We start from the raw sequence: 25,736 nt of genomic DNA on the forward strand, positions 1-25,736 counted from the left end.
AGTATCTCTACTTGGTGCTAGGAATTTTGACTAGCATGAGGGGGAAAGGCAAGCTTAGCATGTTTGAATGATCCATGATAATATACTTTAACTGAGATGCGAGAAAACATAACCCATTACGTTGTCTTCCTTGTCCAACATCAACTCTTTAGCATGTCATACTTAATGAGTGCTCACAATTATAAAAGATGTCTATGATAATATATTTATATGTGAAATCTCTCTTCCTTCGATATTCTTTCATGAATTATTCAAATGACTAATACAATGCTTGCTAACCGTCAATAAATTTATAACCTCTACTTCTTATATGTGAAGTCATTTCTACCCATGGGATAAGCAAATGAGACATATATAATTTCAGATTTATGACAATCAACTCATTCAACCATTTACTCAAAGGATATAAGTGAAGCACACGAGTAAATGAAAAACTGCTCCAAAAAGATATAAGTGAAGATCAATGAGTGCTAAATAATTATGTAATTATGTGAAGACTCTCTCTCATTTAAGAATTTCAGATATTGGTATTTTATTCAAACAGCAAGCAAAACAAAATAAAATGACATTGCAAGGATAGCACAACTCATGTGAAGAAGCAAACACTTAGGTTCAACCGATACTAACTGATAGTTGTTGAAGAAGAAAGGTGGGATGCCTACCGGGGCATCCCCAAGCTTAGATGCTTGAGACTTCTTGAAATATTATCTTGGGGTGCCTTGGGCATCCCCAAGCTTGAACTTTTGTGTATCCTTAATTCCTCTCATATCATGGTTTATCATTTTATCAAAAGCTTCATTCACAACAAACTCAACAAGAACTCGTGAGATAGGTTAGTATAAAACAATGCAAAACCTTATCATTTTATACTGTAACAAATCACTAAAATTATTATTCAACATTGCATAATAAATTTCTCTGCATATTTAATACTCCTATCCTCAAATAGAATCATTAAACAAGCAAACATGTGCAAATAATGCAAACATAACAGCAATCTGCCAAAACAGTACAATCTGTAAAGAATGCAAGAGTATCAATACTTCCCTAACTCCAAAAATTATGAGAGAAAATTCCCACTGTAATAAATTTATCATAGCTTAATATGCAAAAAGTTTCAACGTTATACCAATCTCTGACTTTTCTAGGGAATTTTTGCAACAGCGGTAAACTATCTGTTTTCAAACAGCAACATGTATACTAGCAAAACAAGCATGGTAAAGGCTATCCTTGACATTTTTATTAAAAATAAAGATGCAAAACATTAATCTAAATAACAGCAAGCAAATACTAACAATATAAAATGATGCTCCAAGCAAAACACATATCATGTGGCGAATAAAAATATAGCTCCAAGTAAAGTTACCGATAAACAAAGAAAAGAGGGGATGCCATCCGGGGCATCCCCATGCTCAGGTTCTTGGTTGTCCTTAAATATTACCTTGGGGTGCCTTGGGCATGCCCAAGCTTAGGCGCTTTCCACTCCTTATTCCATAGTCCATCGAATCTTTTACCCAAAACTTGAAAACTTCAACCACACAAAACTCAAAACAAAACTCGTAAGCTCCGTTAGTATAAGAAAATAAATCCACCACTTAGGTATTGTAATGAACTCATTATAAATTCATATTGGTGTAATAACTACTGTATTACAACTTATCTATGGTTCATACTCTCCGATACTACTCATAGATTCATCAAAATAAGCAAACAACACAATGAAAACAGAATCTGTCAAAAACAGAACAGTCTGTAGTAATCTGTATCAAATGTATACTTACGGAACTCAAATAATTCTGAAATAAATTGATGGACCTGAGGAATTTGTCTATTAATCATCTTCAAAAAGAATCAACCTAAAAGCACTCTCCAGTAAAAAATGGAAGCTATTCTCATGAGCGCAAAAGTTTCTGTTTTTTACAGCAAGATCATAAAGACTTCACCCAAGTCTTCCCAAAGGCTCTACTTGGCACTTTATTGAAACAAAAGCTATAAAACATGATTACTACAGTAGCATAATCATGTGAACACACAAAACAGTAAGGTTAAATATTGGGTTGTCTCCCAACAAGCGCTTTTCTTTAATGCCTTTCTAGCTAGGCATGATGATGACCATGATGCTCACATAAAAGATAAGAATTGAAACATAAAGAGAGCATCATGAAGAATATGACTAGCACATTTAAGTCTAACCCACTTCATATGCATAGGGATTTTGTGATCAAACAACTTATGGGAACAATAATCAACTAGCATGGGAAGGTAAAACAAGCATAGCTTCAAAATTTTCAACACATAGAGAGAAAACTTGACATTATTGCAATTCCTACAAGCATATGTTCCCCCCTCATAATAACTTTCAGTAGCATCATAAATGAATTCAACAATATAACCAGCACCTAAAGCAATCTTTTCATGATCTACAAGCATAGAAAATTTACTACTCTCCACATAATCAAATTTCTTCTCATGAATAGTAGTGGGAGCAAACTCAACAAAATAACTATCATGTGAGGCATAATCCAATTGAAAACTAAAATCATGATGAAAAGTTTCATGGTTATCATTATTCCTAATAGCATACAAGTCATCACAATAATCATCATAGATAGCAACTTTGTTCTCATAATCAATTGGAACCTCTTCCGAAATAGTGGAATCATCACTAAATAAAGTTGACACTCTTCCAAATCCACTTTCATGTTCATCACAATAAGATTCAACATCCTCCAAAATAGTGGGATCATTACTTCCTAAAGTTGACACTCTTCCAAACTCACTTTCATCAATATAATCATCATAAATAGGAGGCATGCTTTCATCATAATAAATATTCTCATCAAAACTTGGGGGACAAAAAATATCATATTCATCCAAAATACCTTCCACAAGCTTGTGGCTTTGCATATCATTAGTATCATGGATATTCAAGGAATTCATACTAACAACATTGCAATCATGCTCATCATTCAAAGATTTAGTGCCAAACATTCTAATGCACTCTTCCTCTAGCACTTGAGCACAATTTTCCTTTCCATCATTCTCACGAAAGATATTAAAAAGATGAAGCGTATGAGACAAACTCAGTTCCATTTTTTTGTAGTTTTCTTTTATAAACAAAACTAGTGATAAAACAAGAAACAAAAAGATTCGATTGCAAGATCTAAAGATATACCTTCAAGCACTCACCTCGCCAGAAAAGAGCTTAGTGGACGGGGTGTGAGTATCGTTTACCTAGCCTCCCCGGCAACGGCGCCAGAAAAGAGCTTGATGTCTACTACACAACCTTCTTCTTCTAGACGTTGTTGGGCCTGCAAGTGCACAGGTTTGTAGGACAGTAGCAAATTTCCCTCAAGTGGATGACCTAAGGTTTATCAATCCGTAGGAGGCGTAGGATGAAGATGGTCTCTCTCAAACAACCCTGCAACCAAATAACAAAGAGTCTCTTGTGTCCCCAACACACCCAATACAATGGTAAATTGTATAGGTGCACTAGTTCGGCGAAGAGATGGTGATACAAGTGCAATATGGATGGTAGATAAAGGTTTTTGTAATCTGAAATTATAAAAACAGCAAGGTAGCAAGCGATAAAAGTGAGCGTAAACAATATTGCAATGGTAGGAAACAAGGCCTAGGGTTCATACTTTCACTAGTGCAAGTTCTCTCAACAACAATAACATAGATAGATCATATAACAATCCTTCAACATGCAACAAAGAGTCACTCCAAAGACACTAATAGCGGAGACCAAACGAAGAGATTATGGTAGGGTACGAAACCACCTCAAAGTTATTCTTTCGGATCAATCTATTCAAGAGTTCGTACTAGAATAACACCTTAAAACACAAATCAACCAAAACCCTAATGTCACCTAGATACTCCATTGTCAGCTCAAGTATCCGTGGGCATGATTATACGATATGCATCACACGATCTCAGATTCATCTATTCAACCAACACAAAGTACTTCAAAGAGTGTCCCAAAGTTTCTACCGGAGAGTCAAGAACGTGTGCTAACCCCTGTGCATAGGTTCATGGGCGGAACCTGCAAGTTGGTCACCAAAACATACATCAAGTGGCACATGATATCCCATTGTCACCACAGATAAGCACGACAAGACATACATCAAGTGTTCTCATAAAAGACTCAATCCGATAAGATAACTTCAAAGGGAAAACTCAATTCATCACAAGGGAGTAGAGGGGGAGAAACATCATAAGATCCAACTACAATAGCAAAGCTCCGGATACATCAAGATCGTGCCATAGAGGGAACACGAGAGAGAACACGAGAGAGAGATAGAGATCAAACACATAACTACTTGTACATACCCTCAGCCTCGAGGGTGAACTACTCCCTCCTCGTCATGGAGAGCGCCGGTATGATGAAGATGGCCACCGGTGAAGGATCCCCCCTCCGGCAGGGTGCCGGGAAGGGCTCCCGAGAGGTTTTTGGTGGCTACAGAGGCTTGCGGCGGCGGAACTCCCGATCTATCTTGATATTCGATGTTTTTAGGGTACATAGGCTTATATAGGCGAAAGAAGTCGGTCGGGAGGTGCTCGAGGGGTCCACGAGACAGGGGGGCGCGCCCAGTAGGGGGCGGGGGGGCGTCCCCCTATCTCCTGGGCTCCTCGAGTATCTTCTGACGTGAACTCCAAGTCTCCATGATGATAATCTTCCAAAAAATCACGTTGCCGAAGGTTTCATTCCGTTTGGACTCCGTTTGATATCCTTTTTCTTCGAAATACTGAAACAGGCAATAAAACAACAATATGGGCTGGACCTCCGGTTAATAGGTTAGTCCCAAAAGTAATATAAAAGTGTAAAATAAAGCCCATAATCATTCAAAACAGATAATAAAATAGCATGAATGCTTCATAAATTATAGATACGTTGGAGACGTATCAAGTGTTGTGTTGCGTGATCCCTAGAGGCAGCAGGGGTGCCACTGGTGGTGGATCCGTGAGCAGCAGGTAGGGCGGCGTCCCTAGCCTGTGCAGCGGCGACCTGCGATCCATGGTCGTCATGGTGTGCTTCCCTCCTGCCGGCGGGATGGACTCTATGCCTGGAGATGGGTGGTGGCAGAGGCCGTGAATGTGGCATCACGTCTAGATCTGTCGCGGCGTGGCCTTGTCCAACCAGCGATGCGTGGAGGGACCATTGAGGGGCGGCTGGAGGCTCTCTGCCGACGTTCCGGCGACAGTGTTCGTCTTCATGGCGAGGCTCCGCACAGATCCTGCTAGCTACGAGATTAGGGTGATGCGACTTTCGGTGAAAATCACGCCGATTGCGGTCATGGCAGACGATGGCGGCGTCTGTGACCTCATTTCCTTCTCAAGGCATCGTCGTTGCAGGTTGCGGCATCACGCTCGGGATATTTTGGGGGAAACCATAGATCTGGGTCTCCCGCATCAGACGATGACGATGTCTTCGATACTGTTCTCCCTCCTTGGGGCAGCACTTTGGAGCAAGAGCTGGCTAGAGGAGACAAGAGGAGGAACGGTGTTACATCTACCGCAAGGCCGGCGACGGGTCTCGGCGGCGTGGCGCAATGGAGTTTTCGGCGACAGGCGCGTGTGGATGGACACGTGCAGGAGGGTGACACTGTCTGGCGTCGTGGTGGAGTCGATGGTGGAATGGCCTAGTAGGGTGCATGCATTGATCGCTCCTGGAGATGGGACAAAGGAAGATGGCGGCGACGAATCCAGAGAGTGTGCATGCGGTGCGCGCTACGGGTCGGCCAGACCAGGTAGTGCTCTCGGCCCAATACGGGGCAGCCACGTGAGGCCACCGAATTAAATAGTGCACGTTCATGCGGTTCGAGCAAGTGTAGACGTTACGACTTTGTTCATCAGATAGGTGGCTTCGGGTTTATCAATGTGTACATGTTGTCAGACTCTGTTAAATAATAATAAAGATGATTACATACATCTATTAATATACAATATACAGAGGCTGGGGCAATCTGATTTTCGGAAAAAGAAAACTAACTTGATTGTGGCAATACAAGAACTAACTTGATCTATCATAGGCGAAATCAACCTACATAGGTTGACCAAAATGGCATCCATTTGTGAGTGAGATGGAGCGTGTATATATAGTATATATCCAGTTTTATCTCTCCATCCTCACACTTTGCATCAGGGAGACACAAACTAAGACATCATGGAAACGAAAAAAGGTAGATCACACTGGGGCTTGTGGCACGCATGGGTGAGGCACCGACCCATTTTTCTTTTGGCTCTTGATGTTTAATCTTTTACCGTATATCTTTTGAATCAAAAGTTTAAACTAAGTTTTATTTGCGTGTTCGTGTTTTTGCGACAAGGACTTTCAAATAAGACCCATTTTAAATTCACTTTGATGTATTTTAAAAAAAGTTTCAACTACTGAAACTTGGTATGAACCAACCAACGACAAAATTGCATGTTTCAGAAACTAAGACTTAAAACTTAATGTGCCCTTGTGCGGAATCCAACGACTTTCAGAATTGCGAGACAATCGGAAGGCTGACAAGGCTGAACAAGTGCGTGCCTCCGCACATGGGTGCCTCTGCGAGTTTCCGCCGACATAAAGCTAACAAAAGTCCAATACCCCTCGCAAAAAAAAATCCAATACATATCATCCTTTTTAGAAGAAAGACAAACCAATAGTGGGTATGCATAGGTGAGCCCTCAATTTTCAGCTGCGTAATCACATCCCGAAGTTTCATGGAACTGCCTCCACATTCTATCCTATCCTTTTCCGAAAAGGTTTGGCGTCGCCATTTGGAGGGTCCCCATTTAATCCTCCGAGAAATGATGGGAGATGAGAAATGGGGTGCGGCGTCTTCTTCTCATGGGATTGCATGCAATGCAAGTGAAGCCTCTTTTTCCCATGAGCTTTTTATGCGTGTGGTCTTGTCGATTTTGGCTTTTTTTTTGGCGAGGATTTTGGCTTAATTCCCTTGGGTGGGTTCGTGTCATGCATAACTGCTCAACCAGCGTGGAATCTCATGATGGATGGATTCTTTTCCTTATCTTTTTGCAACCGGTGTGCCGTAGCTTCAAAGGCAAAATTTCAACCGGATAGCCGTGATCATACACCGTTTCATTTTCATAGTGTAGCTAGACCAAGTTGGTAACAAAAGCGGCGACATATAGCTAATTATCCACATTTCCAATGGAGGCAGACTATCTGCTCGCGAGCTCAAATGCTTCCCAACAAACAATATTTTTTTTAAACAACTAGTATGAATTATTTTGACAAGAAACATTGATGAATATTTTCATGAAGAGAAAACATTTCTAAATGCTCTGGCTGAAAAAACAAAATCGATGCTTCAAAAAAACTATTTTGGTAAGCATGTTGGAGTGGTTTTTCCTAGAGCACTGGTAATGTTTTTTCTTCATGAAAATTGCACGTATGTAAAACATTCAACAATGTTTACTGAAAAAACATATTTTTTTATATTTAAACTTTTTTCAAAGAAATTATTGTTCATGACAAGTGCATTTGAGCTTAGGAGAAGAATGGTATTTTCAGATACCGACCATTTCCTTATGTTTACATCAATTCGAAAAAAAAAATCTAGCTTTGGTTTAAAGATGGAATTATTTTCCTTTATTATGAGGTACTCTCCGACGGCCACCATTCATCAATGACCTATTTTAATTTTATTGTTTGCAGAAGGCCTCAAATCTATTGATAAAACCAATAGTACATGAAAAATAAAGAAAAATACATTATGGTCCCTTGGGGGTCGATTGCCTTCTTCGTCCTGAATGTGTCAACTGTGCCCCCGCCACTACCACTCCACCGTCAAAGCCATCCGATCATTGTTGATCGTGGACGAGAAGCCATCAAGGCCAATGTCCTATTGGACCCGTGCCCTGAAGAAGAAACCGTTGAAGTCATCGTCGCTGAAAGATCCACGGATCCAAGACCCAACCTCCAAAAAAACTCACAAACCTCACGTCGGCATTGGAGGGTGGAGGCTGCACCAACGTGACGGAGTGGAGGTTGGAGGATCAAGCTGCAAAGCAAAGTTGTCACCGCCTCCACAAATCCTGCAAACCTCCTAACATCACTGACCAGATAGCCTAACAAGAGTCTACACTAACGATCCATTAACATCGGCTCAACCGACACATCAAAAATGGAAAAGCATGGAGGAAGTTTTTTTGTTAGACCGGCGTTGCCTCCACTATCAACGAAGTGGCGCTACACAATCCTACTAAAAGCCCTAACGTGGTAAAATTAGAGCTTCATCGAGTACATCAGGGCCTTCTTGCACTCCCACACCAATATAGCTAGTGGATTAGGAGGGGACAACGACCTCCCTGTTGGAAATATGCCCTAGAGGCAATAATAAAAGTATTATTATATTTCATTGTTCATGATAATAGTTTTTTATTCATGCTATAACTGTATTATCCGGAAATCGTAATACACGTGTGAATACACAGACCACAATATGTCCCTAGTGAGCCTCTAGTTGACTAGCTCGTTGTGATCAACAGATAGTCATGGTTTCCTGGCTATGGACATTGGATGTCGTTGATAACGGGATCACATCATTAGGAGAATGATGTGATGGACAAGACCCAATCCTAAGCATAGCACAAAGATCGTGTAGTTCGTTTGCTAGAGCTTTGCCAATGTCAAGTATCTCTTCCTTCGACCATGAGATCGTGTAACTCCTGGATACCGTAGGAGTGCTTTGGGTGTATCAAACGTCACAACGTAACTGGGTGACTATAAAGGTGCACTACAGGTATTTCCGAAAGTGTCTATTGGGTTGACACAGATCGAGACTGGGATTTGTCACTCCGTATGACGGAGAGGTATCTCTGGGCCCACTCGGTAATGCATCATCATAATGAGCTCAAGGTGACCAAGGTGTTGGCCACGGGATCATGCATTACGGTACGAGTAAAGTGACTTGCCGGTAACGAGACTGAACAAGGTATTGGGATACCGACGATCGAGTCTCGGGCAAGTAACGTACCGATTGACAAAGGGAATTGTATACAGGGTTTGATCGAATCCTCGACATCGTGGTTCAACCGATGAAATCATCGAGGAGCATGTGGGAGCCAACATGGGTATCCAGACCCCGTTGTTGGTTATTGCCCGAGAGTCGTCTCGGTCATGTCTGCGTGTCTCCCGAACCCGTAGGGTCTACACACTTAAGGTTCGGTGACGCTAGGGTTATTAGGAAGACTAGTATGTGACTACCGAATGTTGTTCGGAGTCCCGGATGAGATCCCGGACGTCACGAGGAGTTCCGGAATGGTCCGGAGGTGAAGTTTTATATATGGGAAGTTGTCATACGGACACCGGAAAGTTTCGGGGGCTTATCGGTATTGTACCGGGGCCACCGGAGGGGTTCCGGGGGTCCACCGGGAGGGGCCACCCCTCCCAGAGGGCCACATGGGCCGCAAAGGGGAGGGAGCCAACTCCTGGAGGGCTGGGCGCGCCCCCCACCTTGGGCCCATGCGCCTAGGGTTGGGGGGAAACCCTAAAGGGGGCGCCCCCCTTGCTTGGGGGGCAAGCCACCCCTCCCTGGCCGCCGCCCCCCCTCTAGATCCCATCTAGAGGGGCCGGCCCCCCTTGCCCCTTCCCCTATAAATAGAGGGGTGAGGGGAGGGCAGCACTACCACCTCCAAGGCGCAGCCCCTCCCCTCCCCAACACCTCTCCTCTTCCGTACGTGCTTGGCGAAGCTCTGACGGAGTACTGCTGCACCAACTGCACCACGCCGTCGTGCTGCCATTGGAGCTGCCTTCCTCAACCTCTCCTTCCTCCTTGCTGGATCAAGACGGAGGAGACGTCGTCCGTCCCGTACGTGTGTTGAACGCGGAGGTGCTGTCCGTTCAGCACTTGGTCATCGGTGATCCGAATCACGTTCGAGTACGACTCCATCATCACCATCCCCTTGCAAGCTTCCGCACGTGATCTACAAGTGGTATGTAGATGCAAACTCACTCCCTTGACTCGTTGCTTAGATGAACTCATAGATGGATCTTGGTGAAACCGTAGGAAATTTTTTAATTTTCTGCAACGTTCCCCAACAATGGTATCAGAGCCAGGTTTATGTGTAGTTCTCTTTGCACGAGTAGAACACAATTTTGTTGTGGGCGTGGATCTTGTCAACTTACTTGCCCCTACTAGTCTTTTCTTGCTTCAACGGTATTGTGGGATGAAGCGGCCCGGACCAACCTTACACGTACGCTTACGTGAGACCGGTTCCACCGATTAACATGCACTAGTTGCATAAGGTGGCTGGCGGGTGTCTGTCTCTCCCACTTTAGTTGGAGCGGATTCGATGAAAAGGGCCCTTATGAAGGGTAAATAGAAGTTGACAAAATCACGTTGTGGTTATTCATAGGTAAGAAAACGTTCTTGCTAGAACCCAATTGCAGCCACGTAAAAGATGCAACAACAATTAGAGGACGTCTAACTTGTATTTGCAGCAATTGATCATGTGATGTGATATGGCCAGAAGTTGTGATGAATGATGAATTGTGATGTATGAGATCATGTTCTTGTAATAGGATTCACGACTTGCATGTCGATGAGTATGACAACCGGCAGGAGCCATAGGAGTTGTCTTTATTTTTTGTATGACCTGCGTGTCATTGAAGAACGCCATGTAACTTACTTTACTTTATTGCTAAATGCGTTAGCCATAGAAGTAGAAGTAGTCGTTGGCGTGACAACTTCATGAAGACACGATGATGGAGATCATGATGATGGAGATCATGGTGTCATGCCGGTGACAAGATGATCATGGAGCCCCGAAGATGGAGATCAATGGAGCTATATGATATTGGCCATATCATGTCACAACTATATAATTGCATGTGATGTTTATTATGTTTATGCATCTTGTTTACTTAGGACGACGGTAGTAAATAAGATGATCCCTTACAAAAAATTTCAAGAAGTGTTCTCCCCTAACTGTGCACCGTTGCTACAGTTCGTCGCTTCTAAGTACCACGTGATGATCGGGTGTGATGGATTCTTACGTTCACATACAACGGGTGTAAGACAGTTTTACACAGCGAAAACACTTAGGGTTAACTTGACGAGCCTAGCATGTACAGACATGGCCTTGGAACACGGAGACCGAAAGGTCGAACACGAGTCGTATGGAAGATATGATCAACATGAGAATGTTCACCGACGATGACTAGTCCGTCTCACGTGATGATCGGACACGGCCTAGTCGACTCGGATCGTGTAACACTTAGATGACTAGAGGGATGTCTAATCTAAGTGGGAGTTCATAATTTGATTAGAACTTAATTATCATGAACTTAGTCTAAAAACCTTTGCAAATATGTCTTGTAGATCAAATGGCTAACGCTCATGTCAACATGAACTTCAACGCGTTCCTAGAGAAAACCAAGCTGAAAGATGATGGCAGCAACTATACGGACTGGGTTCGGAACCTGAGGATCATCCTCATAGCTGCCAGGAAACAATATGTCCTAGAAGGACCGCTAGGTGACGCTCCCATCCTAGAGAACCAAGACATTATGAATGCTTGGCAAACTCGTGCTGATGATTACTCCCTCGTTCAGTGCGGCATGCTTTACAGCTTAGAACCGGGGCTCCAAAAGCGTTTTGAGCATCACGGAGCATATGAGATGTTCGAAGAGCTGAAACTAGTTTTCCAAGCTCATGCCCGGGTCGAGAGATATGATGTCTCCGACAAGTTCTACAGTTGTAAGATGGAGGAAAACAGTTCTGTCAGTGAGCACATCCTCAAGATGTCTGGGTTGCAGAACCGTATGACCCAGCTGAACATTAACATCCCAGATGAGGCGGTCATTGACAGAATCCTCCAGTCGCTCCCACCAAGCTACAAGAGCTTTGTGATGAACTACAACATGCAGGGGATGGTGAAGACCATTCCTGAAGTGTTCTCGATGCTGAAGTTAGCAGAGGCTGAAATCAAGAAAGAACATCAAGTGTTGATGGTCAATAAGACCACTAAGTTCAAGAAGGGCAAGGGCAAGAAGAACTTCAAGAAGGACGGCAAGGATGTTGCCGCGCCCGGTAAGCCAATTGCCGGGAAGAAGTCAAAGAATGGACCCAAGCCTGAGACTGAGTGCTTTTATTGCAAGGGGAAGGGTCACTGGACGCGGAACTGCCCCAAATACTTAGCGGATAAGAAGGCCGGCAACACCAAAGGTATATTTGATATACATGTAATTGATGTGTACCTTACCAGTACTCGTAGTAACTCCTGGGTATTTGATACCGGTGCTGTTGCTCATATTTGTAACTCACAGCAGGAGCTGCGGAATAAACGGAGACTGGCGAAGGACGAGGTGACGATGCGCGTCGGGAATGGTTCCAGAGTCGATGTGATCGCCGTCGGCACGCTGCCTCTACATTTACCTACGGGATTAGTTTTGAACCTTAATAATTGTTATTTAGTGCCAAGTTTGAGCATGAACATTGTATCTGGATCTCGTTTAATTCGAGATGGCTACTCATTTAAGTCTGAGAATAATGGTTGTTCGATTTATATGAGAGATATGTTCTATGGTCATGCTCCGATGGTCAATGGTTTATTCTTAATGAATCTCGAGCGTAATATTACACATGTTCATAGTGTGGATGCCAAAAGATGTAAAGTTGATAACGATAGTCCCACATACTTGTGGCACTGCCGCCTTGGTCACATTGGTGTCAAGCGCATGAAGAAGCTCCATGCTGATGGACTTTTAGAGTCTCTTGATTATGAATCGTTTGACACATGCGAACCATGCCTCATGGGCAAAATGACCAAGACCCCGTTCTCCGGAACAATGGAGCGAGCAACCAACTTGTTGGAAATCATACATACCGATGTGTGCGGTCCAATGAGCATTGAGGCTCGCGGAGGATATCGTTATGTTCTCACTCTCACTGATGACTTGAGTAGATATGGGTATGTCTACTTAATGAAACACAAGTCTGAGACCTTTGAAAAGTTCAAGGAATTTCAGAATGAAGTAGAGAATCAACGTGACCGAAATATAAAGTTCCTACGATCAGATCGTGGAGGAGAATATTTAAGTCACGAATTTGGCACACACTTAAGGAAATGTGGAATCGTTTCACAACTTACGCCGCCTGGAACACCTCAGCGAAACAGTGTGTCCGAACGTCGTAATCGCACTCTATTGGATATGGTGCGGTCTATGATGTCTCTTACCGATTTACCGCTATCATTTTGGGGATACGCTCTAGAGACAGCTACATTCACTTTAAATAGGGCACCGTCTAAATCCGTTGAGACGACACCGTATGAATTATGGTTTGGGAAGAAACCTAAGCTGTCGTTTCTAAAAGTTTAGGGATGCGATGCTTATGTCAAGAAACTTCAACCTGAAAAGCTCGAACCCAAGTCGGAAAAATGCGTCTTCATAGGATACCCTAAGGAAACTGTAGGGTATACCTTCTACTTAAGATCCGAGGGCAAGATCTTTGTTGCCAAGAACGGATGCTTTTTGGAAAAAGAGTTTCTCTCGAAAGAAGTAAGTGGGAGGAAAGTAGAACTCGATGAAGTACTACCTCTCGAACGGGAAAGTGGTGCAGCTCAGGAAAATGTTCCTGTGATGCCCACACCAACTGAAGAGGAAACCAATGATGATGATCAAGGTACTTCGGATCAAGTTGCTACTGAACTTCGTAGGTCCACAAGGACACGTTCCGCACCGGAATGGTACGGCAACCCTGTCCTGAAAATCATGTTGTTAGACAACGGTGAACCTTCGAACTATGAAGAAGTGATGGCGGGCCCAGATTCCAACAAATGGCTTGAAGCCATGAAATCCGAGATAGAATCCATGTATGAAAACAAAGTATGGACTTTGACAGACTTGCCCGATGATCGGCGAGCGATAGAAAACAAATGGATCTTCAAGAAGAAGACGGACGCGGATGGCAATGTTACCATCTATAAAGCTCGACTTGTCGCTAAGGGCTATCGACAAGTTCAAGGGATTGACTACAATGAGACTTTCTCTCCCGTAGCGAAGCTTAAGTCCGTCCGAATCATGTTAGCAATTGCCACATACTATGATTATGAGATATGGCAGATGGACGTCAAAACAGCATTCCTTAATGGGCATCTTAAGGAAGAACTGTATATGATGCAGCCGGAAGGTTTTGTCGATCCTAAGAATGCTAAGAAAGTATGCAAGCTCCAGCGATCCATTTATGGGCTGGTGCAAGCATCTCGGAGTTAGAATATTCGCTTTGATGAGATGATCAAAGCGTTTGGGTTTATGCAGACTTATGGAGAAGCCTGCGTTTACAAGAAAGTGAGTGGGAGCTCTGTAGCATTTCTCATATTATATGTAGATGACATACTCTTGATGGGAAATAATATAGAATTTCTGGACAGCATTAAGGCCTACTTGAACAAATATTTTTCAATGAAGGACCTTGGAGAAGCTGCTTATATATTAGGCATCAAGATCTATAGAGATAGATCGAGACGCCTCATAGGTCTTTCACAAAGCACATACCTTGATAAGATTTTGAAAAGGTTCAAAATGGATCAGTCCAAGAAAGGGTTCTTGCCTATGTTACAAGGTGTGAGATTGAGCTCGGCTCAGTCACCGACCATGGCAAAAGATAAAGAAGAGATGAGTGTTATCCCCTATGCTTCAGCCATAGGATCTATTATGTATGCCATGCTGTGTACCAGACCTGATGTAAACCTTGCCGTGAGTTTGGTAGCAAGATACCAGAGTAATCCCGACAAGGAACACTGACAGCGGTCAAGAATATCCTGAAGTACCTGAAAAGGACAAAGGACATGTTTCTCATTTATGGAGGAGACGAAGAGCTCGTCGTAAAGGGTTACGTCGACGCTAGCTTCGACTCAGATCCGGATGACTCTAAGTCCCAAACCGGATACGTGTATATGTTGAATGGTGGAGCAGTAAGCTGGTGCAGCTGCAAGCAGAGCGTCGTGGCGGGATCTACGTGTGAAGCGGAGTACATGGCAGCCTCGGAGGCAGCGCATGAAGCGATTTGGGTGAAGGAGTTCATCACCGACCTAGGAGTCATACCCAATGCGTCGGGGCCAATCAAACTCTTCTGTGACAATACTGGAGCTACTGCCCTTGCCAAGGAGCCCAGGTTTCACAAGAAGACCAGGCACATCAAGCGTTGTTTCAACTCCATCCGTGAAAATGTTCAAGATGGAGACATAGAAATTTGCAAAGTACATACGGATCTGAATGTCGCAGATCCGTTGACTAAACCTCTCTCGCGAGCAAAACATGATCAACACCAGAACTCTATGGGTGTTCGATTCATCACAATGTAACTAGATTGGTGACTCTAGTGCAAGTGGGAGACTGTTGGAAATATGCCCTAGAGGCAATAATAAAAGTACTATTATATTTCATTGTTCATGATAATTGTCTTTTATTCATGCTATAACTGTATTATCCGGAAATTGTAATACACGTGTGAATACATAGACCACAATATGTCCCTAGTGAGCCTCTAGTTGACTAGCTCGTTGTGATCAACAGATAGTCACGGTTTCCTGGCTATGGACATTGGATGTCGTTGATAACGGGATCACATCATTAGGAGAATGATGTGATGGACAAGACCCAATCCTAAGCATAGCACAAAGATCGTGTAGTTCGTTTGCTAGAGCTTTGCCAATGTCAAGTATCTCTTCCTTCGACCATGAGATCGTGTAACTCCTGGATACCGTAGGAGTGCTTTGGGTGTATCAAATGTCACAACGTAACTGGGTGACTATAAAGGTGCACTACAGGTATCTCCGAAAGTGTCTATTGGGTTGACACGGATCGAGACTGAGATTTGTCACTCCGTATGACGGAGAGGTATCTCTGGGCCCACTCGGTAATGCATCATCATAATGAGCTCAAGGTGACCAAGGTGTTGGCCACGTGATCATGCATTACGGTACGAGTAAAGTGACTTGCCGGTAACGAGACTGAACAAGGTATTGGGATACCGACGATCGAGTCTCAGGCAAGTAACGTACCGATTGACAAAGGGAATTGTATACAGGGTTTGATCGAATCCTCGACATCGTGGTTCAACCGATGAAATCATCGAGGAGCATGTGGGAGCCAACATGGGTATCCAGACCCCGTTGTTGGTTATTGCCCGAGAGTCGTCTCGGTCATGTCTGCGTGTCTCCCGAACCCGTAGGGTCTACACACTTAAGGTTCGGTGACGCTAGGGTTATTAGGAAGACTAGTATGTGACTACCGAATGTTGTTCGGAGTCCCGGATGAGATCCCGGACGTCACGAGGAGTTCCGGAATGGTCCGGAGGTGAAGTTTTATATATGGGAAGTTGTCATACGGACACCGGAAAGTTTCGGGGGCTTATCGGTATTGTACCGGGGCCACCGGAGGGGTTCCGGGGGTCCACCGGGAGGGGCCACCCCTCCCGGAGGGCCACATGGGCCGCAAAGGGGAGGGAGCCAGCCCCTGGAGGGCTGGGTGCGCCCCCACCTTGGGCCCATGCGCCTAGGGTTGGGGGGGGGAACCCTAAAGGGGGCGCCCCCCTTGCTTGGGGGGTAAGCCACCCCTCCCTGGCCGCCGCCCCCCTCTAGATCCCATCTAGAGGGGCCGGCCCCCCTTGCCCCTTCCCCTATAAATAGAGGGGTGAGGGGAGGGCAGCACCACCAGCAGCCCCTCCCCTCCCCAACACCTCTCCTCTTCCGTACGTGCTTGGCGAAGCTCTGACGGAGTACTGCTGCACCAACTGCACCACGCCGTCGTGCTACCATTGGAGCTGCCTTCCTCAACCTCTCCTTCCTCCTTGCTGGATCAAGACGGAGGAGACGTCGTCCATCCCGTACGTGTGTTGAACGCGGAGGTGCTGTCCGTTCAGCACCTGGTCATCGGTGATCCGAATCACGTTCGAGTACGACTCCATCATCACCATCCCCTTGCAAGCTTCCGCACGTGATCTACAAGTGGTATGTAGATGCAAACTCACTCCCTTGACTCGTTGCTTAGATGAACTCATAGATGGATCTTGGTGAAACCGTCAGAAAAATTTTAATTTTCTGCAACGTTCCCCAACAGTAGAGGAGGGATGCACCCAAAAGATCTTCTCTCTGATTGAAGAGGATAGAGGTATATACTGAGTGAAATACATGATGATAACATCAATGACCATACTTTGCGAGGCCTTTGTTTTTTTTTTCCTTTTTTTTGTTTCAGGATGTGTGCATTTGTTTTTGAGACATCTTATCGGTGCAGAGTTTGAGTGTAATTGGTATCTTTGTGATATTAATATACTCCCCGTTTCAAAAAAAAAGAAAAAAGCTGACTGAAGGAATGAAAAAAAACTTTGACTTCCACGTATTGTCATATTTGGACCTTTTGTACACTCAAAGGACGGCATTAATTTCCTTTTTTTGCAACCATGTGTACTGCTTACTTTTCATTGGCTATAAAAAATACTAGGTACTATCAAAATTTCAAGGAATCACCTAATGTTGGCTGCTTTCGGTTAGACATCAAACTATCAACCGTAAATGTGTTATGAAGGACAAATTACCTACTCTTCCTTTTTCTTGCCTTTTGTGTATTAACTAAGCCGACGTGGAAATGTACAGTGGAGTATCAAGTTGGTTTGATCTCTCTAGAGTAGTACTACGAGTTGCTCCTTTTTCTTTTTTCTTTTGGAAAGAGTACAAGTTGCTCTCGTGACAGAAGGTTGAGTAAACCTCAAGCCTCCAAGCATGGGGGCATGCGTTAACTGTTACACATGTGGTCGTGGGGTGTGTCTGGTACGGCCACGGCCGCCGCGTGTTATGTTTAGAGCATGTTTGGGACTGCTTTATTTCTTAAAATTCAGCTCCGCTCCAGAAAACACAAGCCAAACAGGGTAGCTGCATGATATGCCACTCCGCAAAAAAATTAGAATCCAGGGTACAACTCCCAGTTTTTTTAGGAAGCTCTTTAGGGGGTGCTTCAAAAAACTCTGGAAGCTGGAGTTGGATGGAAATTACCCACCACTGCCACCAGTAAGTGGATACCACTTCGTTTCTCCCCTCTCAACCAATCAAATAGTTCCTTTTCACCAAATTTCCCATTCTTGAAGCTGGAGCTAGATGGAAGCCAAACATTCTCTTTGCCAGTGCTACAACTTCTGTATGAAACTGCTCCAAAGTGAATTTAGTGGAGGAAGCTGATTTTGGTGAAGCGGAGTAGTCCCAAACAGGCCCGTGAGACGAGACATGGTTGGGCCATCACTCTGGGCAGCGTACTGCTCTTGAGTCTTGAACATCTTTTGAACATGAACTGCATAATGAATTTTTTTTACAGTTAACTACAGTAGCCCCTAGATTGTGTGTAGCAGTACATGCTCGACGGTGTACCTCGTACAAATACAAGGGGTATCCTGGGTCCCGATGCAGCACCGCACAAAAAAAAAAGAACCCTCCCGTGTGGGGGCCACCGTATTGGAAGAGACAAAAACAAAAATAATCAAACCTAAACCCTCCGGTGCACGAAGCTCACCAAGTTGGAAAAAAAAATTCATTTATAAGCAGCACAGCACAGCACAGCACTCCAACAAGGTTACAAAGTCTACACTGCTACAGTAACAGCCTCTGGTCAAACGGCAGGAAGTACTACTGTATTTGCAGCTGTACAAATGGCAGTACAGGTGTACAGGTACCAGTAGGAGCAGAAGCATTTTTTTTACCCGTTTAAACCGGGGGAAAAGAAGAAGCATTTCTGCAAAGTGTCAAGTAGTAGCAGGATAACAATAAGTTGATAGAAGAAAGAGAGAGAGGAAGAGTTGGAATATCTCACTCAGTCTTGAGCCTTTGAAGTCCATCACTCTTATCACGCAGGCATAGGGAAGGGAAGAGACAAGAGAACCAGAGAGGAGAGGATAGGCAGGCAAGGAGAGGAGAGACTTGAGCTGCCTGGGCGGGAAAGGAAACTGGGGAGGAAGAGAAGAGGCCCAGCGCGCATGCTGGTGAACTGGTGAGAGAAAAAGGGAAAGGAAAAGGAAAAAGGAGCAGATTTCTGCATCCTATCGCCGATTCCCACGCGCCCGGCTCTCTCCCTCCCACGCTCCCAGGCGAGCCCGCCGCTTTTCTTCCGTCCCTCCTTCCACATTGCGACGCCGCCGCGGCCCCGGTACAGTCCCCTTCTTCTCTTCTTCCTCGTCTCCCCTCCTCCCCCCTCGCCGCGTCGATCTGCGCCGGCGTCCGGGCGGTTGGTTGGGCAATGCGATTCCCGTTCCCGCTCTCCTTCTTTCGCCGGGCCTAGTCCGCCAAAATTTGTTTTTGGAGGGGAGGGGAGGGGAGCGGGGTGGGGAACGAGGGACCGACGGTGGGGGAGCGAGCTCACAGTCCACACGGTTCATGTGAGTAGTGACGGCTTGCCCTTCTCCGCCACGCCGAGAGTTTAATTGCGCCCGCAGGCAGGCGTTAATGCTGCCCCGATTTCGTTTCCGCTCCGCCCCCCTTCCCCCTTTCTTCCAATGGCGTCTTGAGTTCTTCTCTTCTTCCATTCGTTTCCCGTGCGGGCCTGGGACAGGGGAGAGATGTTCTCCTGCTCCTTCCTCCTCGCCCTCTTCGGCGGGGTCCTGCAGATTCTGCTCTGCGTCCTGCCCCCGGTGTGGGATTTCGAGCAGATTCTCTATGGGATTTAGGTGTGTATAGTAGGGCGAGGGTTTTCTCCGTGCTGCCAGTCGACTTCTCCTGGATTTGGTTTCTTGGTTGAATTTACAGTTTTGCTAGAACTCATCTAGATGAGATATAATTTGGTCTCATTCACCTTTTATAACCATTGGATGTGATGCTATAAGATGCGTGTGTGCTGACATGGGTTGTATCTATTCTTGTTTTCAAAGTGAATGAGACCAAACTATATCTCATCTAGATGAGTTCTAGGTACTCCCTTGAATTTATGAGGTATAAAATCTTGGCAGTCTCCTTAGGGTTTTCGGTTCATGCGAGGTGGTAGGATTTTGGGGTTTTATAGCGGATTTCTAGACATGTTTCGACTGAAAAAGTTGCAAAAGAAAAAAAAGTTTCTATTATAGGATTTGGATTTCTACGCAGAGAGGCCGGGGGTGATCCTCCTTTTCCAAAGAAGGATTTGGATGGTGGCAATGTAGTTTTCTGCAGTAAACATATTTGCCTGTGACATCTCTCAGTTTCTGGGATCCGACTCATTGCTTGTTTTGATTTCGTACCATGTTAACAATTTGTTGCCAAGAATTTGGTATTTGCAGTTGAAAGTCGGGTGTTATTTTGCTATAAGCGGGTTGCTTTAAAGTTTTTTGCTATTCCCATCCTTCAAAAAATTCTGTTCTTACTCAAGAGTGATTATTTTTAGTGCCTGATACGCTCGTAATCTGCAAGGAGGTGTGTACTAAGGACATTTCTCTCCATTCCTTTCTGTTTCAGTGTTGGTACCTGAACCCTGCCTTGGGGGTCTCCAATAAACCAAGGGAACGACTGTGGATGCTTTGATGGTGTGGTGGGTGTGAGATGGATTGCTGGAGTCCGCTCTGGAGCCGCAAATCGTCGGAGAGGAGCCCTGGGGAGAGTGGGATCTTCAGTTTGGTGTCATCACATGACCGTTAATCCTGTGGCCAGGTTCTGCTCCATATGTTAATTTTGTTGTTTAGATGGGATTGCATGTCTTATATCTTGTTTGCTTGAGTTTTTTCGATTTCAAATACAGCGAAACATGTGTAGTAGAGAGAAACATCATGGTGATGGTTCAGGTGTTACTTTCAGATTATGGAAAGCAACCTTGGAACTTCTAGTGAAAACTAAGCAACGGGTTACTATTTGCATCTCCAAGCTAGATCTCATTTTGCTGTCTTGGACAGCTTTATGGAACATTCAGCTTTACTTTGACCTGTTTCTGGTGGGACATAATCAGACGTTACTATACCGTTTGGTGAAAACATTCTTACAAACCGGACTTGTAAGTAGCATGCTAAATTGCTAATAAGTAATAACAATGTCTTTGTTGGATGTTACATAGCAAGACACTGCAGTAGCTGGACTATGTTTGAGTGCTCCTGTTTATATGGTTTTAGAAGGTTGCAATGTACTTACTATCTGCTTCCTCTATCTCATTTCTAATAGTAGAGGGAAATGGCCACCATAGCCATGGTGTTATTATCTTGAGATTATAAGATAGATTAGTTACCATGTATGTTTAGCCATAAATGATGAAGAGATATAAATGTGGGCAAAAGAGAAAAAGGGTTATCAATTCTACATGCACGTGTCATATTCTTGTAGAAGATTGCAAAAACTGCAGGCCTTCTATTTTTAAATGGGGAAGGGCTGGAGTATCTTTAAGCTATTATGCAATATCTGATTTTGATTATCCCTTTGATTATTGTATCAGGCAGTGATACTTTTTAAGTTTATCATATAACTGACAGAAATTAATATAATTTTAATTTTTGAAGTTTTTGTTTCCTATCTTTTGGTCCTAGATATTTAGAATCCTCAATACATTTTTAGAAAAAAGGAAAACATCTCCAATATATACAGGACCAAAGTTGTGTTACGCTTGAATACTGAGGTCGCAATTTAAACTGTTACTTGTCAAAACTGTATGGTTTAGTTAAAACGTTTCCATGACTATATCAATGACTTATGCCGTGCTGAATGAATTCCATACTGCTTTTTTCATGATGGAGCTGAATGTGTAGAATTTGCTTCAGAAATCATTTTTATTATCTCAGTTTTCAGATAATTGCTGGTTATGTAACGGGTCTCAAGCTTGATTTCCACTACGTTGGTTTAGAAGATACTATTGCCTAGCTCAACTTCACAAAAGGAGGAGCTGGGAGCTGGGAGGAATGACGAATCTGGTACAGTGATTAGATGATGCCTTGAGGCTTTTGAAGACTATTCGTAAATTTAAATTTCTTTGGCAAATGCTTTGCAGAAAACATGCTCACTTTGTTCACCTTTGGCAAATACAGGATGCCAAACCTATCTCCATTGGTGGTTCCCCAAATCATAGCCAATCACCTGAAGCTTCCTCAAGAATTGGAGACGGTGAAACCCAAGAAACTGAAGCAGGAAAGTCATTGAATGAGAAGCTAACATGGGCAAATGGGACTAATGATTCTTCCCCGCAGCATGGTCAACTACCACCACCCGAGGTCCTTACAAATGTAGGAGATGCTGATAGGCAGGATTCTGTGAAGAGTTTAAGCGAGAAGCTTTCTGCTGCTCTTTTGACTATCAGTGCTAAAGAGGACTTGGTGAAGCAGCATGCAAAAGTTGCAGAAGATGCTGTTGCAGGTATTTTCTTTTTCATGCTAGATTGCATGCATTCATGCTAGTCAGTAGTTTCCTCTCTTTATTAAGAATCACTATTGCATCTGCTGAAATTAAGAAAGAGTAAACTCATAGATGATTTTTATTTTTGCATGCTCTTTGAGCAAATTTAGAATGGTATGAACAAGAAATTTATTTCTTATATTGTACTAACCAGAAATTTAGAATGCATAGTAGTAGTTAACTCATACTTGTGATTTATTTGTAGGTTGGGAGCATGCTGAAGCTGAAGTTAGTAACCTGAAGCGGCTACTTGATGCTTCATCTCTGAAGAATGCCTCTCTGGAGGATCAAGTCAGCCACTTGGATGGTGCTCTCAAGGAATGCGTCAGGCAGCTTCGCCAGGCACGAGAAGAACAAGAGGAGAAAATCCGTGGTGCAGTTGCTAAGAAGTCCCAGGAATTGGAGTCTGAGATGTCTGCGCTCCAGAACAATATCGTGGACCTGAAGCAGCAGCTTGAAGCCTCTGATCTGCAGGAAAAACTCCAGGTAGCAGAGAAAGACTGCAAGGATCTCAAGATCGAGTTGCTCACGCTATCCAAGGAATTGAAGATGCTTGCACTGGAAAGAGACTTGAGCAACCAAGCAGCAGAGACAGCGAGCAAACAACACTTGGAAAGTGTGAAGAAAATTACAAGAGTCGAGGCAGAGTGCCGTAGGTTGCGCCATGTGACACGTAGAACCTCCTTAGCCAATGATTCTTCTAGGCCTGTTCCAAACAATGCTTGCATGGAATCTCTGACTGACAGCCAATCTGATAGTGGGGAGCATATGCTAGCTATTGACAGTGAAGTAAAAAATTCTGATCTGTGGGCCTCAGCTCTTATAGCAGAACTCGATCAGTTCAAAAACGGCAACGAGGGCACAAGAGATCTTGTAAACAATCCTGTTGAAATTGACCTAATGGATGATTTTCTCGAGATGGAAAAGCTGGCCGCATTGCCTGAAGCAGATCACATGAGCTCTAGCTTTGGAACAGAAACTGATTCTGACCAGGCTGTGACCAGAGATATCTCAAGAGGCGAAACTGAAGCCCTACAGCACCAGGTTATAGATTTGCAAGCAAAGGTTGAAAAGATCGAACATGAGAAAAAAGATCTTGAAATGGCCCTTGCAGAGGCTAGAAATCAGCTTGACACGTCATGTGACACCCTCATGGCAGCTGATGGCAAGCTGGTTGACCTGCAGATGCAGTTAAACTTTGCAAACGAGTCCAAAGATGCTGCTTTAGCACAAGCTGAACGATTAGATGGTGAGAGGAAGTCATTGGCATTGCAGTTCGAATCAAAGTCAGCAGAAGTTGAGAAGCTTCAGGGTGTGGTGACTAAATTGGAAGAAACTGGGGATAGCAAGGAGTTGGAGTTGCAGTTGCAGTTAGAATCAACTACTGCAGAGGTAGCAAATCTTCGCAAGATGGTGGTATCCTTGGAAGAGAAGATTGATGCAGAGAAAACCCTCTCTGCGCAGCACAAAGCAGAGGCAGACATGGCAAAGGCAGCTAAAGACACGTTAGAGGCACAGCTGCGATCCACAAACACAGAAATTGGGCAACTAAGAGGAATTATTAAAACACTGGAGAGTGAGGTGCAAAAGGGGAAGATATGTCACAGAGAGCTTGAGGCACAAATAGAGGCTATGAAGACTGAATCAGAGAGAACATTTTCGGTGGAGTCCGCCAAAGAATCACTAGAGGCTCAGCTCCTGGTAGCAAACTCAGAAATCGCAAAGCTGCGCGTAACGGTGAATGCACTGGAGTCTGATGCGGCGAAGGAGAGGGAATATTCTTCGGAGGTCAAGATGCAATTGGAGGCAGTTGAGGGCATCAGAAAGGTTTTGGGGTCTGAGCTTGAGTCTGCGCACCAGGAGACCATGAAGCTCCAGGAGAAGGTGTCGTCACTGGAGGTGAGGCTTAAAGAGCAGAGTGTGTTGCTGGTAGAATTCACTGCCAAGGCTGAGGATGCAGTGTCAGGGAGAAAGGCAATGGCGAGTCAACTTGAAGAAGCAAATCTGGAACTCGCAAAACTGACAAACAAGGTGAGCTTGCTACAAGGGAAGATTGAGCAGGAGAAGCTGCTCTCAGAAGAGTATGAAGCAAAATGCCGCAAATTGGAAGCTCAGCTGTCAAGGGACAGTCGCGAGGCAAAGCTTTGGCGACTCGCCAACACGAATGGAGACCTGAAGTTCAAGCAGGTAAACATTTTAGAAGTTGACAGCATTGGGCCAAAATAACATGGGTGGTACTTGCTACTAGCCTAGGCTCTAAGCACCCCTCTCAAGGCATATATGGTCTAATCACTCCTGAAACTTTAGAAGTCCCTGTATAACAAATATCATCATCATCTTCATCGCAGGAGAAAGAGGTCGCCAGTGCTGCAGGGAAGCTCGCTGAGTGCCAGAGGACGATCGCAAACCTCGGGCTTCAGCTGAAATCGCTGACGAACCTTGACAGTGTGATGACCGAGCCTGGCAAGCTGGAATCCAAGGACACGCTGCTGGACTTCAGAGAAGATGGCACTGAGCCGCCCGCCGATGAATCGTACGGTCTGCATCTCCCAATGAGCAACGGGGGCTGCGCCTCGCCTGTTCCTCGGGCGCAGTCCCCGTCATCACGGCGCTCGGTGTTCTCGGGTTATCGTCGATCGGTAGCTACAGGAGCAGAGCAAGGAAGTGAGATGTGATGGAAGAGATTGTGTGCATAGGTTATCTAACTGTTCCTGGATGTTGTTGTCAACTCATTGTCACCTGGGGGTAGATGATCGGTGTGCATTTACAGAAAGTTGATCGTTCGCTTGGATTTGTGCTCTCTGTCATTTTCGGTCCAGTCTCCCATTAGATGATCGTTGTTTCGCTAGATGCAGATGATTAGTAGTGTACTTGCACTAAAATGTTACCCAGGACAATCTCAAAACAAAGGCCAAGCAGCAAAACTGCAATTACGGTGTCCTTTTTTAAATATACTTCTTCGCTTTTCACTAATTTGCCACGTGTAAAGTAGCACGCTGGTCATTTATTAACATTTATATTATTAGAGAGAACTACTCCTTTCAAAATAACATAAACTGCAGATCACTTTGAGAGCTACATGATGGATTCATGGCCCTTCAATGTGTGGAAGCGCATGAACATATGATATCGATGGGAAACGCTAGCATGAGATACATTCCACAAATTTGGATGGTGATCTAGTAATTTTGTGTAGTTATATAATCCTGTTCATATATCGGTTTGTGATTTTCATCTCCTCGTGTTCTCAACCTCGTTTTCTAAGAAGAAACTTATGATTCCTCTGAATGCAGCTGAAAGTTTACACGCTGATTAATTTCTTTTCCAAAAGTTCTACTCCGCTTGCTCCGCCTACGCGGCACAGTTCCAGGCGCCAATGGCACCCTTCCCCTCCAAGA

General features: G+C 44.3%; 1 protein-coding gene across 2 annotated transcripts; it reads left to right on the top strand.

Annotated features, from left to right (window-relative positions):
- Window positions 1-20,421: 20,421 nt before the first annotated feature.
- Window positions 20,422-25,131, top strand: LOC123091421 (filament-like plant protein). 2 transcript variants are annotated; one of them, XM_044512927.1, is made up of 5 exons: window positions 20,422-20,619; window positions 21,739-21,860; window positions 21,975-22,299; window positions 22,544-24,525; window positions 24,687-25,131. In XM_044512927.1, the coding sequence occupies exons 2-5, from the start codon at window positions 21,849-21,851 to the stop codon at window positions 25,011-25,013; spliced, it is 2,646 nt and encodes an 881-aa protein (XP_044368862.1). In that variant the 5' UTR covers window positions 20,422-20,619; window positions 21,739-21,848; the 3' UTR covers window positions 25,014-25,131. The 2 variants fall into 2 exon arrangements, with proteins under 2 accessions (XP_044368862.1, XP_044368861.1); XM_044512926.1 differs by having other exon boundaries at window positions 20,428-20,619; window positions 21,732-21,860.
- The last annotated feature ends 605 nt before the right edge of the window (window positions 25,132-25,736 follow it).

Source organism: Triticum aestivum, chromosome 4B, assembly GCF_018294505.1.
Source record: "Triticum aestivum cultivar Chinese Spring chromosome 4B, IWGSC CS RefSeq v2.1, whole genome shotgun sequence".
In the NCBI taxonomy this organism is placed as follows: Eukaryota; Viridiplantae; Streptophyta; class Magnoliopsida; order Poales; family Poaceae; genus Triticum; species Triticum aestivum.

Coding starts and splice junctions, on each gene's coding strand:
- LOC123091421 (XM_044512927.1), top strand. Junction 22,300..22,543: donor TGCAGAAGATGCTGTTGCAG/GTATTTTCTTTT, acceptor ATTTATTTGTAG/GTTGGGAGCATGCTGAAGCT. Junction 24,526..24,686: donor GAGACCTGAAGTTCAAGCAG/GTAAACATTTTA, acceptor TCTTCATCGCAG/GAGAAAGAGGTCGCCAGTGC.